The sequence below is a fragment of the Oryzias latipes genome, chromosome 21, assembly GCF_053564925.1.
Source record: "Oryzias latipes strain Hd-rR chromosome 21, Olatipes_Hd-rR_3.1".
Taxonomy (NCBI): domain Eukaryota; kingdom Metazoa; phylum Chordata; class Actinopteri; order Beloniformes; family Adrianichthyidae; genus Oryzias; species Oryzias latipes.
Window position 1 is genome coordinate 13,089,903 of NC_136257.1, and position 18,877 is coordinate 13,108,779.

An 18,877-nucleotide genomic window follows, 5' to 3' on the forward strand; every position below is an offset into this window, starting at 1 on the left:
TCCCTCTTTTCCTCTCCCCTCCTGGGGAGTGGGAGTGCTTCCAGACTCCAGTTGGCTCATCCGTGCTCCAGTTCCTGACCGTCTACCTTGCCTTTGCTCCCGCTCCTACACCTGGCTGTGGATCCTGCCTCTGGCTCATCTCTGGCTCGTCTCTGCTCTGTACCTGACCGAGTACCTCGCCTTTGCTCCTGCTCCTACACCTGGCTGTGGATCCTGCCTCTGGCTCATCTCTGGCTCGTCTCTGCTCTGTACCTGACCGAGTACCTCGTCTCTGCTCCTACTCCTACACCTGGCTGTGGTTCCTGTCTCCGGCTCGACTCGCGCCTTTGACTGTCCCCACAACCATGGCTGAAGCTCGTCTGCTGGACTTTTTATATATGTAGTTGTAGATTTAGATAAGTTAATTCTTCTCTAAGAGTTCTGTTAAATCGCCTGTCCGTCCTGGGGGAGGATCCCTCCTTCATGTGGGCACCCCTGAGGTTTCTTCGTTTTTTCCGGAATCCGGTTTTTTTGGGAGTTTTTCCTTACTGCGAAGGGGGGTCTAAGGGCAGGGATGCCAGTATAGCTTCGTCAGTTTGTTAGTTCATTTTAGTATTTTCCTATTGAACTCTTTGTATTCGTGATCCTTTTGAGTTCATGTTTACTTCGAAGCCCATCGAGACAACTGTTGTTGTGATTTTGGGCTATACAAATAAAATTGAATTGAAAATTGAAGGAATGGACAAACATCTCACTGACAGTCCCTCGTGTGGACGTTTTACTGTCAGAACCAGAACCAAAGAGCAGAGCTGACTTCCTCGGATATTTAAGTCAAATCACACTGGATCCAAATACAGCATGCAGACATCTGTTACTGTCAGATGAGAACAGAAAGGTGACATATATGGAAAAACCTCAGTCTGAACATCCAGACAGATTCACTATTCATGCTCAGGTTTTGAGTAGAGAGAGTCTGACTGGACATTGCTACTGGGAGGTGGAGACGAGAGGAAACTGTTTATGTAACAGTCGCATACAAGAACATCAGCAGATCTGGAAATGATAGTGTATTTGGTTATAATGATAAATCTTGGTCATTAGTTTGTTCTCCATTCAGTTTCTCATTTTACCACAAAAGCATAGGAACCTCCATCTCAGCTCCTGGTTCCTCCAGAGTAGGAGTGTACCTGGATTACAGAGCAGGTGTTCTGTCCTTCTACAGCGTCTCTAAAAGCAGGACTCTCCTCCACCGAGTCCAGACCACTTTCACTCAGCCGCTCCATGCGGGACTGAGTTTGTATTATGTTGGATCCACAGCAGATGTGTGTAAAGTGAAATAGTTCCTGAAAGAAGTGAAATGTTTGTTTTCAGGGATTTCTCTGCTTTGGATCATTTAAAACTAAATGTTTGAACTGCTAATATTTTGTGGAGTAATGTTTGTAGTCAGAAATAGAGAGAACTAAAAGAATCTTTAGAATGTGGATTGGAGACATTTTCGAACATGAATGTTAAACTTTTGGGAGTAAAATCTGTTTTCTTGTGGTTTTTTGAACTTTGGAATTTAAAATGTTTTTGTGTTGTCATGGGAGCTGAAGGAACCTGTAACACAAATAGCATCAGTGACATCACAATCCCAGACTTTTTCTGGTTTGTTCTACAAAGAAACGACAAGAGAAGAAGCTGTAGGGGAAGATTGTGTTTGTGGAAAGAATTTTTGAATTTAATTTCTGCTTCATTTGACAACTTTTGATTGAAGATTTGTGTTTTCGTTGCTCTGTTCTTCAGAGAAAAGTTGTTTCTGATCACATGACAATAAAAACATCCTGATTCTTTTGTCTTTATTCCAGACTTTGAGTGAAATGTGATGAAAAGTGGGAATAATATGAGGGAAGAACTGAAGGAGTTTTCCTGAAACTCCAGAAATGACTGAGTTCATGTTTAGAGCAGAAACATCTGTCAGTCAGTCTGAGTCCTTTTAGCTTAATTATTGTTTGTAAATAAGGATTATTAGCAAGTGTCAGTTTGCTCATAAGTTTCTAAATATGTTGGCCAGAGCTTTATTCCTGGTTGAATGGACCCGGACCCAGCAATTCAATTTTATTTGTATAGTCCAAATTCCCATCAACATTTGTCTCAATGGGCTTTGTACAGGCAATTTTCAAAACCAATTTTTTTCAGAATAAAAGATTTTTCAAAGGTAGCCAATTTTCCTTCCCTGACCAAACTTTACACCTCAAGCTGTAGCTGAGAAAATCCATCCATCCATCCATCCATCCATCCAGGTCGCGGGGGCAGCTGTCTAAAAAAAGATGTCCAGACTTCCATCTCCCCAAAGGAGCTGGGGGGACCCCCAGACATTCCCGAGCCAGCCGAGAGACAGTCCTGGGTCTTCCCTGGGGCCTCCGCCCAGAATCTGATTATTTTTCAAAATAAAAGATCTTTTAAAATAAAAGATTGTCGAAACTTAAACGGAAAAAAAAAAAGAACCAGGCATAATTAATTATTTTTTCTGCAGCCCGTTGCCAATTGATCCACGGACCGCTACCGGTCCACGGCCCGGTGGTTGGAGACCCCTGTCCCGTCTGGGACCAGCTGAAGCAGAGACTGGATGATTGTATCCCCACCCCCAAATGATCTGTAGAACTGATAGTAGCACTTGTAGAATAGTGGAACTCCTCAGAACAACATCATGAGGCTAGTGAGGAGCAGGAGACGTTGCTGTTAAGATGTCATTGAGGAAAATGATGGAATTAGCTGCTTTTGACATAGTCAGTTTTGGTTATTTGGGGATTTCTTTATTATTGTCTTCATTTTTGGGTTAACGTTGATGAATGTCAAACTAATGAAAATGATGTTCTTTCTCAGTCATTATTGGTGATATCAAAGGAAACTTTAGCATATTTCATTAAAATTCAGACCAAATAGGAAAAGCTCTCCTAAATAATTGTGAGTACCGTAGTGTAGATATAAAGCCTCTGCAGAACTGAGTCTTTATGGGGAAAAAAGCCAGAGCATTTGGAGTCCTCCTTTCTTCAGCCCTTGTGTCCAGCAGCAGAGACTCTTCTGGCTTTGGGGGCTCCTCTCTGCAGGGTTTGGTTTCTGCTCTGTGGCTCTCTGTCCTTCTCCAGCAGTGGAACGCAGGTGCATCCCACAGCGACGGAGACGTAGATCTCAGAGTAGGAGTGGCGCCCGCCAGCGCAGGAGCCGGTCCTTCTGAGGATGACGGACGGAGAGTAAACTGGAGTACTGCGGTACTGCCTGCTCTCCTCTCCTGATGGTCCAATCAAGCAGCCTTTGCACAGACAGTAGGCCTCAGGGATGGAGCGAGGATATCTGGTTGGGTCATAGGAAATCCTGAAAAATACATGGAATCTTTTTTTTCTTCAACTTTGGTTGGTTAAACACACCTTGTTACCATCAACAGAAGCACAGACACACTGCTACAGAACTCAGCCATCACCTCATCCAAGACAGAGATGCAGAATCCATTATCCCTCCTCCACCAAACTTATCAGGGGGAGGCTCAGATCTTAAGTCAAACAGACAGCAGGCAGGTTTTCACAGCCCCACAGTCCACGCTCATGTTGGGCCTTCAGTGAAAGCAATTTCAGGTAGCTCCAACAGCTCAGTTTTCTTTAAAGTTTTGAATTGGCGGATCATTTAAACGTTTTATGACTCTCTTCATGGATGAGCTGCTGTGATTCTAAAACATGTCTACAAAGAAAATTGAGATCCACTGGCTGGATCCAGCAAGCATGACATTAATGTACTGGTTTATTGCTAGAGTGGCATCATGATGGAACACGAGCTTTTCCATGAGTTTCACAATCACGAAGATTTGTGTATGCAGACTGTACAGATCAGATCAGGTACACAAAGATGTAAAAGAGGCAGGACGAGTGTAATAAAGACAACATTGGAAAAGCTGTAATTGTTCCGATTCAGCAGAGTGTCACACGTTTTTCCATCTCATAATAAAACACTTTTAATGAGTTTACAAGGTCCAGGTATTAGGTTTATAAGAAAATTACTATAGTTATACAGACCATTTCCAAAAATTGAGAATATTGGGAAAAAAGTGTATTCATTATCATATTTCCATTGAAAACTAATAGAATAAGCAGGGCCTACTGTGTAACCCTTGTGCTATCCTAGGCAATTTAACATTTGGAGTTGGGTCATCTAGACCCACTAGACAGTGCGCTGAACTGTTTTTCTTCAATGATTTGTGATCTTCACTGGTGTCCATGGATTACATGAAATCTTCTTCACCTGTAATTATTTCAAGTATTTAATTGTTTATGTTTACATAAATCAAGCTTCCAGCACATAAAACCCACAGAAATAGGATTATAAAGTTTTATAGAATTGAGGTGAAATCTGCCTAAATTCTGCAGGACATGAATGTTTTCAACTGAGTTTCACCAACTTATCATCTACTAAACTCAAAGCACCTGCACAGATTTACCAGATGACAGCTTGGATCAATATGGGGAAGACTTCAGACTTGACAACCAGCCAGAAGACCATCATTGATCCCCTCCATAGTCTGGATAAGCCACCATAGTTCCAAGCTAAAGAGGCTGACTGTTCACAGACTGTGTCCAAGCAGATCAAAGGAAAGTCTAATGGAAGGAGGAAATGTGGCATGAGAAGAAACAGCAGCAAAAGACACGACTGTGGGCTTCAGCGGATTATCAAAAGATTCCAGAACCTGCAAACATCCAGAAAGAGTAAGGAGGTGGAGGAACAGCTTCAAAAACCACAACATTCAGACACATTCAGGAGATGGGCTACAACTGTTGGGTTCTCGGGTCCAGACACTTCTAAGCCAGGGCCAACGGAGGAAACGTCTCAACTGGACCAAGGAAAAGAAGGACTGGACCGTTGGAGGGTGGTCCAAGGTCCTGGTTCTGATTAAAGTAAAGTGTGCCTTTCATTTAGGAATCAAGGTCCGAGAGTTTGGAGGAAGGTTGGTGAGGAGCAGAACCCAACCTGCTGAAGATCCAGAGTGAAATTTCCACAGTCAGTCATGATTTGGGCTGCAATGTCTAGCGCTGGTGTTGGTAAACTCTACTTTCTTCAATCCAAAATCACTGTAACAGTCTAGCACAGGGGTCGGCAACCCATGGCTCCGGAGCCACATGTGGCTCTTTCATCCTTCTGTTGTGGCTCCCTGTGACTTTGGAAAATAATGAGTATTTTATAATAAATAAATTTTATTTTATTTGTTCATTTTTCATGGCATTTCAAAGGCTCTGCTGGCTCCATACGAAGCGAAGCGAAGCGAAGCGAACCGAAGCGCGTGCCACGTAAAAATGCCATGTAAAAATCAGCTTCTTAATGAGCTCGTATTTATCGGGCGAGACCTGCAGAGCTGATAGCAGGAGGACTCACGCGGGGCGGCTTCAATAAACACTCCGGTTGTCCGGAGTGATCTTCTGCCGGGAACTTGATGTGCCGTGGGGCAGAGAGCAACTCTCTGATGACAAAGAGTTTGCGCCAGTGTTGCCAAATAGAGTCAAAGTTTTCCAACCCAAAAGTCATCTGAAAACCGCCAGACCCAGCCAAAAACCGCCCAACACAGCTTTTCTTGATGTTTTTTTTTTTTTCGTACTGGACTTATTTAGCAAAATAATAGATTTTTCTAAATAATAGTTAGATAGTTCAGACTAATAATAAAATGTGTACACTATTGAATTTTTCTTCAGTGGGCCGCCTTCTTCAAATCATTTTCACAACCCGCCCCGACTATCGTGTCAACCTATGATGACCGTACTTTGCGCTCTCTGTGTAGGACACACTGAGGAGCGCAGGGGAAACAACTCTCAGCTGCAGAGGATGTGAACAGGTGAATAGGTAGAGAGGAAAAGCAGGTAAAGAGGCGGAGAAGGGGCTTTGGCTTCAAACTCTGTCAGAAAGATGCAAACATGGGCGTCAGATTGAGACGCAGCTTTCACTGCAGGAGTTGAAGCAGAGACTTTCCCTGGGATGATTTTATGAACTCAAACATGGAAACATGATTACCAAGTAGAACTCTTCAAAATAATAAACCTGATCTCTCCACATTCTTCGTGTCTACCATGCATTCACAAACACATCGCTCCATGCAGCGATCAGACCATAACTTCAGCTGGTAGCTCCTACCACACGCGGCCACGGCATCATCCTTTAAAGAACATAATGTGCATTTGCAGTGATGTACGTTTCAGAGGATGTCCGATTGCCCAATGTACATATCAATCAAGTCCCGTACTTCTCAGTGAGGATTTTGATTGGCAGGTGGATTTCTAAGAAGTACTTTTTTTAAAAATCTTTTCTGGCCCGCAATCTACACTCATGTCATTGAAGATCTACCGGTCGATCATGATCGATGTAATGAGCACCTTTGAATAATTTATACATGCATAATATACATAATGATAACAAAACGGGTTGTGGCTCCGGGTGCTTTCTTCTCATTAGGGGCGGTCCCAAATGGCCCTTTGAGTAAAAAAGGTTGCCGACCCCTGGACTAGCAGAATGTTTTAGAAGACTTCAAGATTCCTCCTGCTGAGGATCTGGATGGAGAAGCATATTTTCCAGCAGGACCTGCTCTCTGCCTGTACTATTGAAGATGGATATATCATTTATTATGATTGATTTGATGTGATCATAATGTCTGCCTTTATATTTTTTTTAAATGGGGATTTTATCCACAGTATACAAATTTTCTGAAATCTTTTTTTTGTGTGTTTTATGAGCTGGAACTCCAATTTATGGAAAAATAAACAATTGAAATCAATTAAACAGTGGGCCTACAAGACCTCTATATGCAGTAGGGGTGTAACAATTAATCAAATCGTTTTCTATTCCTAGTATTGAACCAGATCAGTCTGTCTGAGGCAGAATCTAATCACCCCATAACATTAAAAAATCATTTCAAAATGAGATAAATCAATCTAATTGAAATAGTGAAATACAGAATGATTGACAACACGCATGTGAAGTCAGCAAAAACTGATCCATCCATCACTCCAGTCCAATGTCTGGACTGCAAAGACACATGACCATACGGTGTGCTAGAATTATCTAATAATGTTCCATTTGGATTATTTGGATGTGGAAAAACAACAGTGGGCGGAACTTTAGGAAATTAAAATGTGAATCGATTTACTATTCATTGTTGTTTGTACACATATTTTAATTACACTTGATTATCTTGCAAGAAATCCAAGGAATCTGGAAAACTTCTGCTGAACTGTTCAGTACCAGGTATTTATCTCTGAGTCAGACTGGATGAAGTTTTGGCTAAAGATGTCCTGGATCTATTTTAGGTGAGTGAATTGATTAAACAAAATGAACCAAAATTGAAAATGAATCGAAACGGCAACATCAACTATCAAAAATCGTTAAAATGAATTGTTACGACCCTAATATACATAACACTATTGATAGACTTCTAAAGTAACATAATAGAGTTGTCTGAGATAGAAACCTACAATAGGTGTACTAGTTATATAATATCTTGAGCTCAGTGGGAATCGTGAAATTGCTCCACAGACTGCACGTTATTGTCAGATCTCCCAGCTTCTGCTCGGCTCTCACCTGTAGGCCCAGGGGGAGACGCTCAGCAGGTTGACCGGGAGGCGCGTCCTACTGGCGGTCAGAGTCCCCGCCGTGGACGGGCAGCTCAGGTTGAGTTTGTCCTGCGGTTTCAGCTGCAGGGCGTGGTGGAAAGCGCTCATCACTCCCACGGAGAGCCGTCCGAACATCTGCTCCAGAATCTCCTCCGGCAGGTCCAGACAGGACCGGGTCCTGCTGGCCTTCTTTCGGACCCTGCTCGCATCCAGCAACGCCGCCAGGTGCAGCAGCAGCAGCAGCAGCAGGACGCAGATTCGAGAAGAACCAGCTGTCATCTCTTGAAAACTATGTCGCCTCGCTCGAGGCGCGTTCACGAGGTGAAACTGCGGGTTGTTTGTTTTTAACCCCTCAATTTTTTTAGATGATCATGAAGAGCACAGATGTGAAATTTCAGACGCAGCTTTCAATGCAAGCAGCCCGCAGCCCCGGAGGTGAAAGTGAGACACGTGCGCTCCAGCAGAGGGTTTTTACAATCATGCTCTCATCAAAGACCCGCCATGACGCCACAAACAGCAGATGCCTTACAGAAGGAAACCTTTCAAATACTGGTATAGGATTAACCCAGGAACTATGACAGAAAAACCCATTCCATTTCATTTCCCCTCTCCGGAAATCTGTGCGTAAAATCCTTTGGGAGACGTTTGGATGCAACTGCGTGGCGCCAGAAATCTAAATCAAACCAAAGCACTGACAGATCAAGTCCCGTTCTGAGGCTTAGAGCCACGGAGACAAAAAGAGGAAAGTTTTCCCCTGCGTGACTGAGAGCAGCTCCTGACGCGAGTGGGAAGTCCAGACAGTTGGTCGCGCGCCTCCGCTGCTGGACGCCAGATTACTGGAACCCGCCCTGGAAAACCTCTGGAGTTCTGAGGAAACGACGATTTTTTACAGGACCACAGTATCAAACAAACAAAAATACCCCCCCCCCCCCCCAAAAAAAAAAAAAAAAAAAAAAAAAAACAACAGAAACTTTTAAACCAAAACCCAAATAATCGAAAACCAATAATCATAATCCAGTTCCAAAATTTCATTTAACAAGTTTTTCAAATCTATGTTGAATATTTGATTTAAAGAAAAGAAGCCCAAAGGATCACACTGATCATGCTTAGGGGAAAATAACAATGTTTTATTTGAACAGTTATACATGTAAATAATCATTTATAAAAGATAATACAAATTTAGTGACCTGGGCTACCTTAGATCCACTAAGACTCCTGGGAAATGTGAAATCCTGTACAAAGAGTGAGGGAACTGACGGTCATGTTGTACACTTATTGTGTGTGTACTCAGCGATTTTCTTGCGAGTAAGAGACTGTGTGAATCTCAGAAACTACTAATAATACATTCTTAAAGATATTCTGGGGTCTTGCGGTGTATGGAGTACAGATGACTTTCCTACTCAGTCAGTCAGTTGGTAGGTCAGCACTTGCTCCCCCTCTACAAGTGATTTACCAGTCGAGTTGATACAGTTATAAAAAACTAGAACAATGATAACATTCATCTTCTTCTTCTGTTTATTCCCTTTCGGGGTCACGGGGCTGCCGGAGCCTATCCCACCGGAGCCTATCCCGGCCACTTGTGGGCAAAGGCAGGGGGCACCCTGGACAGGTCGCCAGTCTGTCACATTATTCAACCCATATAAATAGAGAAAAACCTTTATTTTATTTTGAATTAATCCACAACTTAAGTATAAGAATGCTGCTTCGCACACATCTGGTCTAAAAACACTTGAATGTGTGAATTTCTGAACATATAAACTGGCCTGAAGAGCCTTAAACAATCTGGAAAAGTTCATTACAGAACAGAGCAGATCCATCTACTCTGGCAGAAGGTCGTCTCCAATATCTTCATCAGCGAAGTCTTCTTCCACGACTCTCTTTGCTCCTGTTTTTGGTCTCTCCATAAGAGGCCCCAGCGGGTCCACATAGTATGCATCTACACGCATGTAGAAACAAAAAACAGCTTTAATGGTAACGTTTTTATTTTTTTGTTTGGACATAAGGAGCTACTCTCTAAAGCTACATCTTTTCACCCTCGGCAACACATGTTCAAGAGACCACTTCCATTCAAGAGTCTATGTAAACGTGTGTATCTGCACTATTTGGGCTTCCCCGTTCAAAACTCTCGCACTCATGCGTCGCTATGAGAGTTACTACGACCGTTTTTGGGCTCTATGTTCGAAGGGCGCACCCATTGAACGGGCGTTTAAGGTTAAACTAGTTTGAACTGTGACCAATCAGGGACTCCGATTTGGTAGTGACGGCTTCCATGTTAATTCGTGGAAGTGCCAACCGTTTGAAAACTGATGATAGAGAAGAAATTAATCATTTCTGAGGATGTTTTTCAGGACATTGAACCATTCTCAAACCAGAACAATGGCATGTAGATGTTTGTTCAAAAAAACATCCCATAACATTAGTTTAAAGACCTACTTTATTGAAAATGGTGTTTTTAAAATGGTGCTTTGTGGCCTTTTCTGATGATAGAGGACATATAAAAAGAAAATTAAGATGAAAGTTGCATTTATGAGTATTTCTTTATTCATATTATTGTAAAACAGGAACAGACGAATATATGCTGTTTGAAAAGTATGGAACCCTCCAGGTGCCAGTGGTTAAAAAAAAAATCTGATAAACCATGCACACGGATTAATCGATTGTGCTCGTACTGTTGCGCAATCATGCGCACGCACATATTGCATGTGCGTGTCTCTGAGCAGAACAGCCAGACTGGTAGCTTCGTGTTTGCAGGCAGGTTAGGGTGCTTTACTACGGTGTTGTAACTCAGGACAACGGTCTCCCGGGAGATTTGTATCTCCAAAAAGATGAGCGGCTTTGGGACGGGCGGAGGCGGCTTTTGAATGAACAGTCCTGAGAAACTGTGCAAACAATCATGTGAATTTGTGTTACCAGTCAGGTCCAGACAAAATAAAGGATGATGGTTATTCCAGTTTAAGTTCATCCACGGCTAAATGTTGTTAGTATGTATTAACCTCATCTATCTATCTATCTATCTATCTATCTATCTATCTATCCATCCATCCATCTATAAAGTCCCGTTTAGAAGATCATCTCGCTATATGTCGGAACTTTGTTTACAACGGAACTGGCGATATCTTCTTCTATGGTCGTACCTTAATTTATCCAGAGCAATCACTATCTTACACGTTATCGGACCAACGTACAGCCAATCAAAAAATGTGACGTCATAATTAGTCGCAGGCCCCTGTGGCCTGCGACTAATTATGACTTCATAGTTTTTTTTTATCTGTGCCGGCCGGTGCCTTTTTTTTTGGCTGAACTGACCCGGAAAGAGGATTAGGATTAGGTTAATATGTGCTAACAACATCTACCGGTAGCTGTGGATGAACTTTAACTGGAATAACCATCAGCCTTTAGTTTGTCTGGATCTGACTGGTATCATGATTGTTTACACGGTTTCTCAGGACAGTTCATTCAAAAGCCTTAACCTCTGTGCTATCATAGGCACTTTGACATTGGGAGTTGGGTCATCTAGACCCACTAGACAGTGCGCTGAACTTTTTTCTTCAATGATTTGTGATTTTCAATGGTTTCCATGGATTACATGAAATCTTTCCACCTTTATCCACCTTTGTCATAGTAGGGAGAACACATCAATGGTCATCTTGATAGAACAAGGTTTAAGAGGTAATGAAACTATTTGATTTTTTCCTCTATTTTCTATATTTTTCGAATCGTTACAAAAAGAGAGGTCTAAATAATTTGAATTGACACGGGACTAATGCCTGTGGGTTAGAATTGTTTACCTGTTTCATGACTGCCTAATGAGTTCTTGTTGTGAGGACTGTTATATTTTAATATTACCTAACAGACGCTCGGAACTTCAAAACACCAGTTTTTCAGGAATGTCACAGATACAGAATGTACAAACTTTTAAAGCTTGAGGATAAAACAGAAACCAAGCAGACTGCCTGGACAAACACATTCACATACAGACAGGACACACAAAAACATTACCAAGTTCCTTTGGGCTGCTGCTCTCATAAGGCTCATTGGAAGCAGGAAGTGAAATGTTTTTGCCGCTGCGCCGCTCTCCTCTGGAGCTGTTGCTGCTGTCTGCATGAAACAGGTTGTAAAAAAAACACAGCTCTGATGGTTACCAGGCGTTCAAATTGAACGCTGTACAGGTTTTAAAGACAGTCAGATGTCAGCCTGTTAATCATCTGCATGGTGGCGCTCACACTCTGCACAATGTGAGTAATGTTTCTGAGAATGATTAAGGTTGGGTCATAGAATAAAAATTTAGTGGATCTTCACTTACAAATGGAAAATAGATGCATGAAATCCACAAGTTGATTTTCCTTTAAATGAATTTTTCATGAAAAAAAATTATATGTATATATATACACACATATATATGAACCCTGTATAATTAATACATACATTTCTCACACCCCTATCTGATTAGTATTATTCAAACTTTCCTTAAAAAAACCCATTACGTATATAGAACTTAGTCCATGTTATCTGCCCTGTAGTTCTTCATCATTCCACTAGAGGCAGTAAAAGGGCATTACCATTTCAAAATGGCGGCTACCATGACATCTCACTTATGGTGAGAAAGGATTAGCTAACTTTCAAAACTTAATTTGTTGATAATGAATTCTTTATGACACAGTTAGACTATGTTAAAAAAGTGTAGATCAAATTTATGACAGTGCTTTTTCACTGAACACTCAATATTTTTGCATCTTCAACTAACATCGTTCGGAGCAAAAACTTAATCACCAATGCATCAATAATGATATGATCTATATTACATAAATAATTCAATTTTTTACGTAGATTAAATCAAAGTTTTTAAAAAAACTTCTTAATTAAAAAAAAAAAGAATTTTCTATTATTTATTTGATGTTGTAGGTTTAACAGGGTTAAAGGATTTTTCTCAACTGTAAATTGAAACATGAAGTTGAGAATCAAAGCGATGGCTGTACGGTCATCTGCATGGTGCAGCTGTGGTAGCCAGGAATCCTCCAAACCTGAGAGGTCCCCAAACCTTTTCTTGTGAGGGCCACGTAACTTTTTACTTCTCTGATGTGTCTGATTTTAAACTTCTTTTGTCTTTCTTTTATTATGAAGCACTTTGAAGCTCTGAATGAGTTACACAGGGGTTGCAAACCAAATAACTCTCTCTGTGATCTTCAAAGAAAGAAAGAAAGTCAAGAAAATTATACTAATACATTTCAAAAATATAGCCTAACAAATAAATAGTCTGTCTTCTCCCATCATAGCCCCCTTGAGACTTTAGAGGGCTGCAGCTCCTCCCACATCTCACAGTTTGGGTTGAATTTCACAAATCAAACTGAGCAGCAGCACTGTGTCCTGCACGTCTGTTTCTCATCCAGTGATACTGAAAAAAGTCAAATTCTTATGTCTTCTGCTGCAGCTGGACATATATCTGCATCACCTTTTCACCAGTACAGTGTTCTCTTGTTTATCGTGGGAGTTATGTTCTAAAAATAACCCGTGATCGATGAAATTCCCAGAGTGGGATTACAGATGTTCATGGCTGTAAAACTCATCACTACACACTTTCTACACTTTTCTGTGACAGACATGAATATTTTAACACTTTTCTCTCTTCCTTGGATTCTCAAAGTTCAAACCTTCATAGAAATTAAGTTCAGTATTATAGAAGGAAAACAAAGATCTGATCGCTATCAAAGATTTATGTAGATCTGAAGAGCTGTGCGTTTCTGTAGAGGAGACACGACACACAGGAGATTGATTGACAAGGTAACTACTTGAACGTGTGTATCAAGTAAAAGTAAGAAAAGTTTTTAGACACAAAAGAAAAAAGAAGCCTTTGCAGTTGACTGCAGTGGCTGTAAACTTCCTCACAAATGTCCACAAACACACACAGACTTCACAGAACAGATGGAAAATTCTCAGGTGAACTTTTCCCAAATAACAGAGGGCTGTGCTTCATCGTCCCCTCCTCCTCCTCAGTCAGAGCAAACATCTCAATTCCTTGTCAGAGTTTTAGAGCACTTTCACACGTTCTGACAGAATACACTTGTTGAGTCTGTCTACAGTCAGTGACTTCTGAGAGGATTACAAATGAACAAATGAGTTGTTTTTAAACAGAAGAAGCATTTTTACAGCTTTGAAGAGGTGCTCTTTGAGTTTTATTCTATTTGTAACATAAATGCATAGAATTAAACTTTCTGAGGCGTGAGACTGCTCTGCAAAAACAGACTCTTAAGAAAGTAAAAAGATAAATTGTCTTATTTACTGTCCTGCAAGAAAAATAATCGCATCAAGAAAGTTTTTCATTAGCGTAATAATCTTTTTTTTCTTTGAATAGGAACTTTTGTAAAGACTATATTTTCAACCACATTGGTAGAGTTTTCTTTTCTTTCGCTTGTTCAAAGGAAATCAGCCAACGGGGTAAGGTTTTTTCACTGATTTCCTAGCGGCCTGTTTTAACAGTGTACAGCGCTGAAACCAGTTTCTCCACATTTAGGCATATTTGACCCAAGCTGCTGGTTTCCCCCTCCTCACATTTGGGCCTCAGTCTTACATACCTCTCCCAGAGTCCAACAGTGGACTGAACAGTTTGGATTCTGGCTGAGACACTGGACAGCAGAAAAGAAGCAAGAGTGAGAGCAAAAATAAGATGTATGAGTCAAAAGAAAGCCCTATGAGTCAAAAGAAAGCCCCAGAGCTGAGCAGAAATCCTTCTCACCTGCTTTAACGTCTTCTGTTGAGCCAGAAACAAAACAGAAACACTTCAACTCAAACTTTACAATAACATAATTTAACAAGCAAGAATGTCTGAAGAATCTAAAACAACTAAATTGATCTTTTAGATATATTTTAAAAGATCACATCACACTAATAAAGCTAAACTATGAAATAAAAAGTTAAAGACCCACTCTGATGAACATCATGTTTTTTGTGTTTTTAAAATGTTCTTGTGCCATCTTCTGATGATGGAGGACATGTCTAAAGAAAATTCAGCTCAAAATAGCAATTCTGAGAATTTCTTTATTCAAATTGTGGATCAGGAGCAGATGAAAAAATGCCGTTTGAAAAAGAGCTTAATAGTGACATGAAAATACTATAGGCGAGCCACAAGCTCCCTGCTCTGAGCTTTCAGCAACAGGGAGGGGAAGGGGGGCGGGGTTGCTCTGCGCCAACAGTCCCGCCCACAACTCATAGACAAATTTCAAAAAAAGTGTTGCCGCTCTGCAGAAACTATGTCCTAAAAACAACATAGATTTTTTTATTTTGTCTAAAACGGCATAATCATAATTCAAAGACCAGTGGGAACGCTTTTACAATAGATCAAAAGCTGATCGGAGTGGGACTTTAATAGTAATAATAGGAATGTTGGCAGAGAAGAAACACATAAACAGATAATACATAGATCACAGTGCAATTCAACATGCTATTAGAAACAGCTGCACAGCAGAAAGAGCTTTGTGTACTCTAATGGCGGTGTGAGATTCCCCCAGAATGTGTTGATGGGACAGTTTTCCAGCATCTCAGCCAGTGTCTGTGTGTTTGTTGTGGGTCTGTTGTGAAGGAGAGCTGAGTGTGTGGGAGTTCAGCCACAGTGTTCTGAGGATTTATCGGCCTGTTCGAGGAGCCCTGACGCAGACGCACCAACAGCTGAGGTGAGGAAAATGAATGTACCCGTAATGCTGGACTTCATAGGAGAGGTAAGGACGGGAGTGGAGATGCCTGAGGCAGCGTGTGAGCAACAAAAACAGGAGAGAACAAATCATTTCAATTGACTCTAGAACACAAATGCAACCGGATTTCTACAGTTTATATTTTCAGTCACACACGACCCAAAACCTTTCAGCAAAACTGATCTCTAAGCTTTCTCTTGAAAACAACAAAAATGAACATGGTTACATATTAAATACCACATTGAAACACATCTTTAGTTCATGTGGAGTTTAGTGGCTGAAACTACATGAGATCAGACGTTCAGTGTATTACCAGCGCTGCCTTCTCTGCTTCCTCTGCGACCTCTGGAGCTGCTCTCTCGCCCCGACCTCACCCTCTGCCCCAAAAATGAAAAGTATGTCAGCCTGGACCGGGAAGATTCACAACAAACTACAGAGAAGATCAGGAATGACTAAACACAGACTGAACCCAAAACACTGAACGATCCATTAAAAAAACTGTTATTTGGTTCTAAAAATGAGGTACAAATCATCATCTTAATGCTTTCAGGTATTTCTACAAAACAAAATCGATGATTCAACACTTTTACTCTTGTGTGTTGTACTGAGGCTAAGGATTAGAGACCAGCTAGTTTTTAAATTAAAGTTTTCTCCGAACTTTTCTTTTTTACAGATGGAAAAGTTGAAACAAAGACTTGAAGCATGGATTGAAAGGCTGCCTTGAGCAAAGGTTGGCTCACATCAATCTCAGTGGTTTATTTGTATATAGTTATGATAAAAGATCTTTGAAGCTAAAATGGTTTGATAAAGCACTCACAGAGATGCTTTACTGATTAATCATGTGCTTTAAATACTATGTTTGTTTTGAATTTGAATTTTGTTCTGTTTCCAGTTCAGTAGAGGCACGTGGGTGCTAGAGGAAGTGAGGAGCAACAAATATTAGAAAAGGGATTCATAGAAATAAAGAAGTGTGTAGTTTGGCAGTAGTTTTGCTTCTTTATCACCAGTGTCTCAAAGTCAAACTGCAACATGAAGTGGCTGTTTTAGGACAGAAATACAAAAAAAAAAGGACTTCAGCCTAAACGAACTAACAGACCATCCTTGTTGGTAATGTTCAGCAAACTGAAAGATCCACAAGTGTCAAACGATTAAAAACCCACTCTAATGAAAATTGTGCTTTTGGTGTTTTTAACACATTCTTGTGGCATTTTCTGATGATTAGAGGACATATATTGAGAAAATTAAGCTCAAAATTGGACTTCTGAGTACATGTATTTCTTTATTCAAACCGTCGTGAATCGGGAGCAGGCGAAAAAGTGCTGTCTGAAAGAAATTCTGACGTAGGAGCTACAATTGAAAGGCAGCAAGCTCCCTGCTCTGCTCCATTCTGATGAATCCACTTGTAGACAAATAGATCCAGGTACGTCTTTGTTTTCCTCGTCCTGGAATCTGGATCAAAACTGTACGGCCGGATAGCTCCAATATTGTTCGCCATTTTTGATATATCGGTAATGTTAATTTGGGGTTGTGAGGGTCTGTTAGCTAGCGGGAAAGCATGTAAACAGATAGATGATGGGAAGTGGGATTGCGGGGTTGCTCCGTGCCAAGGTCCCACCCAAAACTCGGATGTCAAAAACAATGTCTTAGTTTTTGGGGTGGCTGTGGGGCAGTGAAAGGGCGGTCGACCTCTGATAGGAATATAGGGAAGGAGGAAGAGAGGAGCAACACTATTAGAAAAGGGAAGCCATAATATAGTAGCCGTACACCCCAACACTGAACCCCACCATGCCTCTGGTGGAAGGTTGATGCCAGTGTTCAGCAGCAGAGCCGCCAACAGTGTGTGAATGGGTGAATGGATGAATGGGTCTGTGACTGTAAAGCGCTTTCGGCCTTTGAAGAAGGTAGAAAAGCGCTATATACTTAAGTATACGCCATTTACCATTTTAGAAAATGACAGTTTTTTTTAATTTGGGCTAAAAAGACAGAATCATAACTGAAAAGACCAGTGGAAACAGATCATTGTGATCGGAATGATGATCGGAGTGGGACTTAAAGCCACACCAAACAAAGTAAACAGGCTCACAGGATCAGGTCTTTGAGAAAGGCAGGATATAAAAAAACAAAAAACTCCAGATTAATGAGATTCAGGTGTTGAACAGCTTCTTACCATCTTCTGTCATCACTGTTTAACATTTATGGACATCAAAAAGAAGTTATGCTGCAAAACGACACATCTGTTTTTTAGATAGTGAGACTATAAAGAGTAAATAAGAGGCTGCCATGATCCTGCAAAAGTGATGATAATGTATTTTTTTTTTTTTTTTTTGGAAAATGACTACAGTAGGTTATCCAGAGAACATCAAAGCCTTTAAAGGTGAACAGAAATGACCTGCTCTTGGATTTCCTTCGTCTTCTCCGCCTTCTTCAGCTTGGTGGCATAATCTTGGACCTCCTTCAGACCCATATCAGTAGATAACCTCACCAGGAAACGCAGGCCTGCATAACAAGCATCCATTATTTTCTTTAATTCTGCTGCTGTTCAAGCATTTGCTTGGAATAAAGTGTAAAAAACTCAAAATGTTACATTCGACATTGTCTGGAAACTTGCGGTGGATGTTTTGATAGGTTTCCAGAGCTTTCTGGTAGTTTCCTAAAGAAAAATTTATATATAAGTAAATTTATTTTAAAAAGATAAAGACAATCAGTACTCGGTTTAGGCTTCTGCAGTACAAGTGGCTTATGAGAACATATATAACACCAGCTCAACTGAACCGATATAAGAGTAATATCCCCGATATCTGTTGTAAGTGTGCTGAGGCTAAAGGGACTCTCTTCCACTGCATGTGGCAATGCCCTGAGATAAGACTTTTTTGGGAGGTTAGAAAAGCAGTGGAGATGATTCTTTCAAAAACTGTTCCAACAAATCCTGCTATGTTTATTCTAGGTATATATCCTTAAAATCCCAAGTTTACTAAAAGCAAACAAATTATGATTGACATGTGTTTTTTACAAGCAAAAAGAACCATTGCAATGTTTTGGAGAAGAACCTGTAGGCCCAAGTTGACTCACTGGGGGAAACAGATGCTCATAGTTTTTTCCATTAGAAAGGATTAGATGTATTAGGAAAGGAAAGTTGGAACTGTTCGAAGACATGTGGGGTCCTTTAAAAAGTTTTGTGAGGAGTCTTAATTTGGAGAATGGATCTGTGGGCCAAGACTAACTAAGAATACTCTGTAAACCTTCACTATTTAAAATAAAAAAATAAAAGAAAAAGATAAAGACAGGCACTTTAAAAAACTCTTTTGATTCTGTGCTTGTTTTGAAAGAAATTGCCATCTCACCGCTTCTTCTGTAGCAGCTTGCCACCATCAGCTGCCACTTCACCTGGGTGGGTCTAAAGAATATGACATAGAAGTATCCAGTCAGTGTGAAACCAGCCGTACACCCCAAATTCCAGAAAAGTTTAGGAATTTTTACATTTGAATGGAATAAAAGCTAGAAGAAGAACAAAAATAAAGCTTGAAATCAAAGTCACATTTTGCTTTTACTGACTTGGTGATAAGAAACAGGAGTCCAGATGCTGCTGTTTTCTCCCTT

At 40.7% G+C, this 18,877-nt stretch overlaps 2 protein-coding genes and 1 pseudogene across 8 annotated transcripts in view; 1 reads left to right on the forward strand and 2 right to left on the reverse strand.

The window, feature by feature from the left end:
* The first annotated feature begins 709 nt into the window (after window positions 1-709).
* LOC144988879 (tripartite motif-containing protein 16-like protein) lies at window positions 710-1,449 on the forward strand (annotated as a pseudogene).
* A 1,303-nt stretch (window positions 1,450-2,752) lies between these two features.
* il17d (interleukin 17d) lies at window positions 2,753-8,385 on the reverse strand. 2 transcript variants are annotated; one of them, XM_011489433.3, is made up of 2 exons: window positions 7,567-8,385; window positions 2,753-3,333 (listed from the first exon to the last, which is right to left on the reverse strand). In XM_011489433.3, the coding sequence occupies exons 1-2, from the start codon at window positions 7,875-7,877 to the stop codon at window positions 3,012-3,014; spliced, it is 633 nt and encodes a 210-aa protein (XP_011487735.1). In that variant the 5' UTR covers window positions 7,878-8,385; the 3' UTR covers window positions 2,753-3,011.
* Window positions 8,386-8,704: 319 nt separating this feature from the next.
* The window catches only part of ift88 (intraflagellar transport 88 homolog), a 29,333-nt gene continuing 19,160 nt past the window's right edge, over window positions 8,705-18,877 (reverse strand). For 2 of the 6 annotated variants that reach the window (XM_011489444.4, XM_078939629.1), the window contains 9 exons: window positions 18,622-18,674; window positions 17,865-17,930; window positions 17,670-17,776; window positions 15,594-15,657; window positions 15,282-15,329; window positions 14,329-14,343; window positions 14,168-14,218; window positions 11,598-11,696; window positions 8,705-9,534 (listed from right to left, as the gene is read on the reverse strand). In XM_011489444.4, the coding sequence (XP_011487746.1) occupies window positions 9,416-9,534; window positions 11,598-11,696; window positions 14,168-14,218; window positions 14,329-14,343; window positions 15,282-15,329; window positions 15,594-15,657; window positions 17,670-17,776; window positions 17,865-17,930; window positions 18,622-18,674 (622 nt within the window). In that variant the 3' untranslated portion in view covers window positions 8,705-9,415. The remainder of the gene's footprint in view (window positions 9,535-11,597; window positions 11,697-14,167; window positions 14,219-14,328; window positions 14,344-15,281; window positions 15,330-15,593; window positions 15,658-17,669; window positions 17,777-17,864; window positions 17,931-18,621; window positions 18,675-18,877) is intronic. The other 4 variants (XM_020713213.2, XM_011489445.2, XM_011489446.2 and 1 more) reach the window with 4 other exon arrangements.

Excerpts from the sequence above, each read along its gene's own strand:
- il17d (XM_011489433.3), bottom strand. The coding sequence starts at position 7,877 with ATGACAGCTGGTTCTTCTCGAATCTGCGTCCTGCTGCTGCTGCTGCTG. Across the intron at positions 3,334-7,566 it reads GTCTCCCCCTGGGCCTACAG|GATTTCCTATGACCCAACCA; the intron begins GTGAGAGCCGAG and ends TGTATTTTTCAG.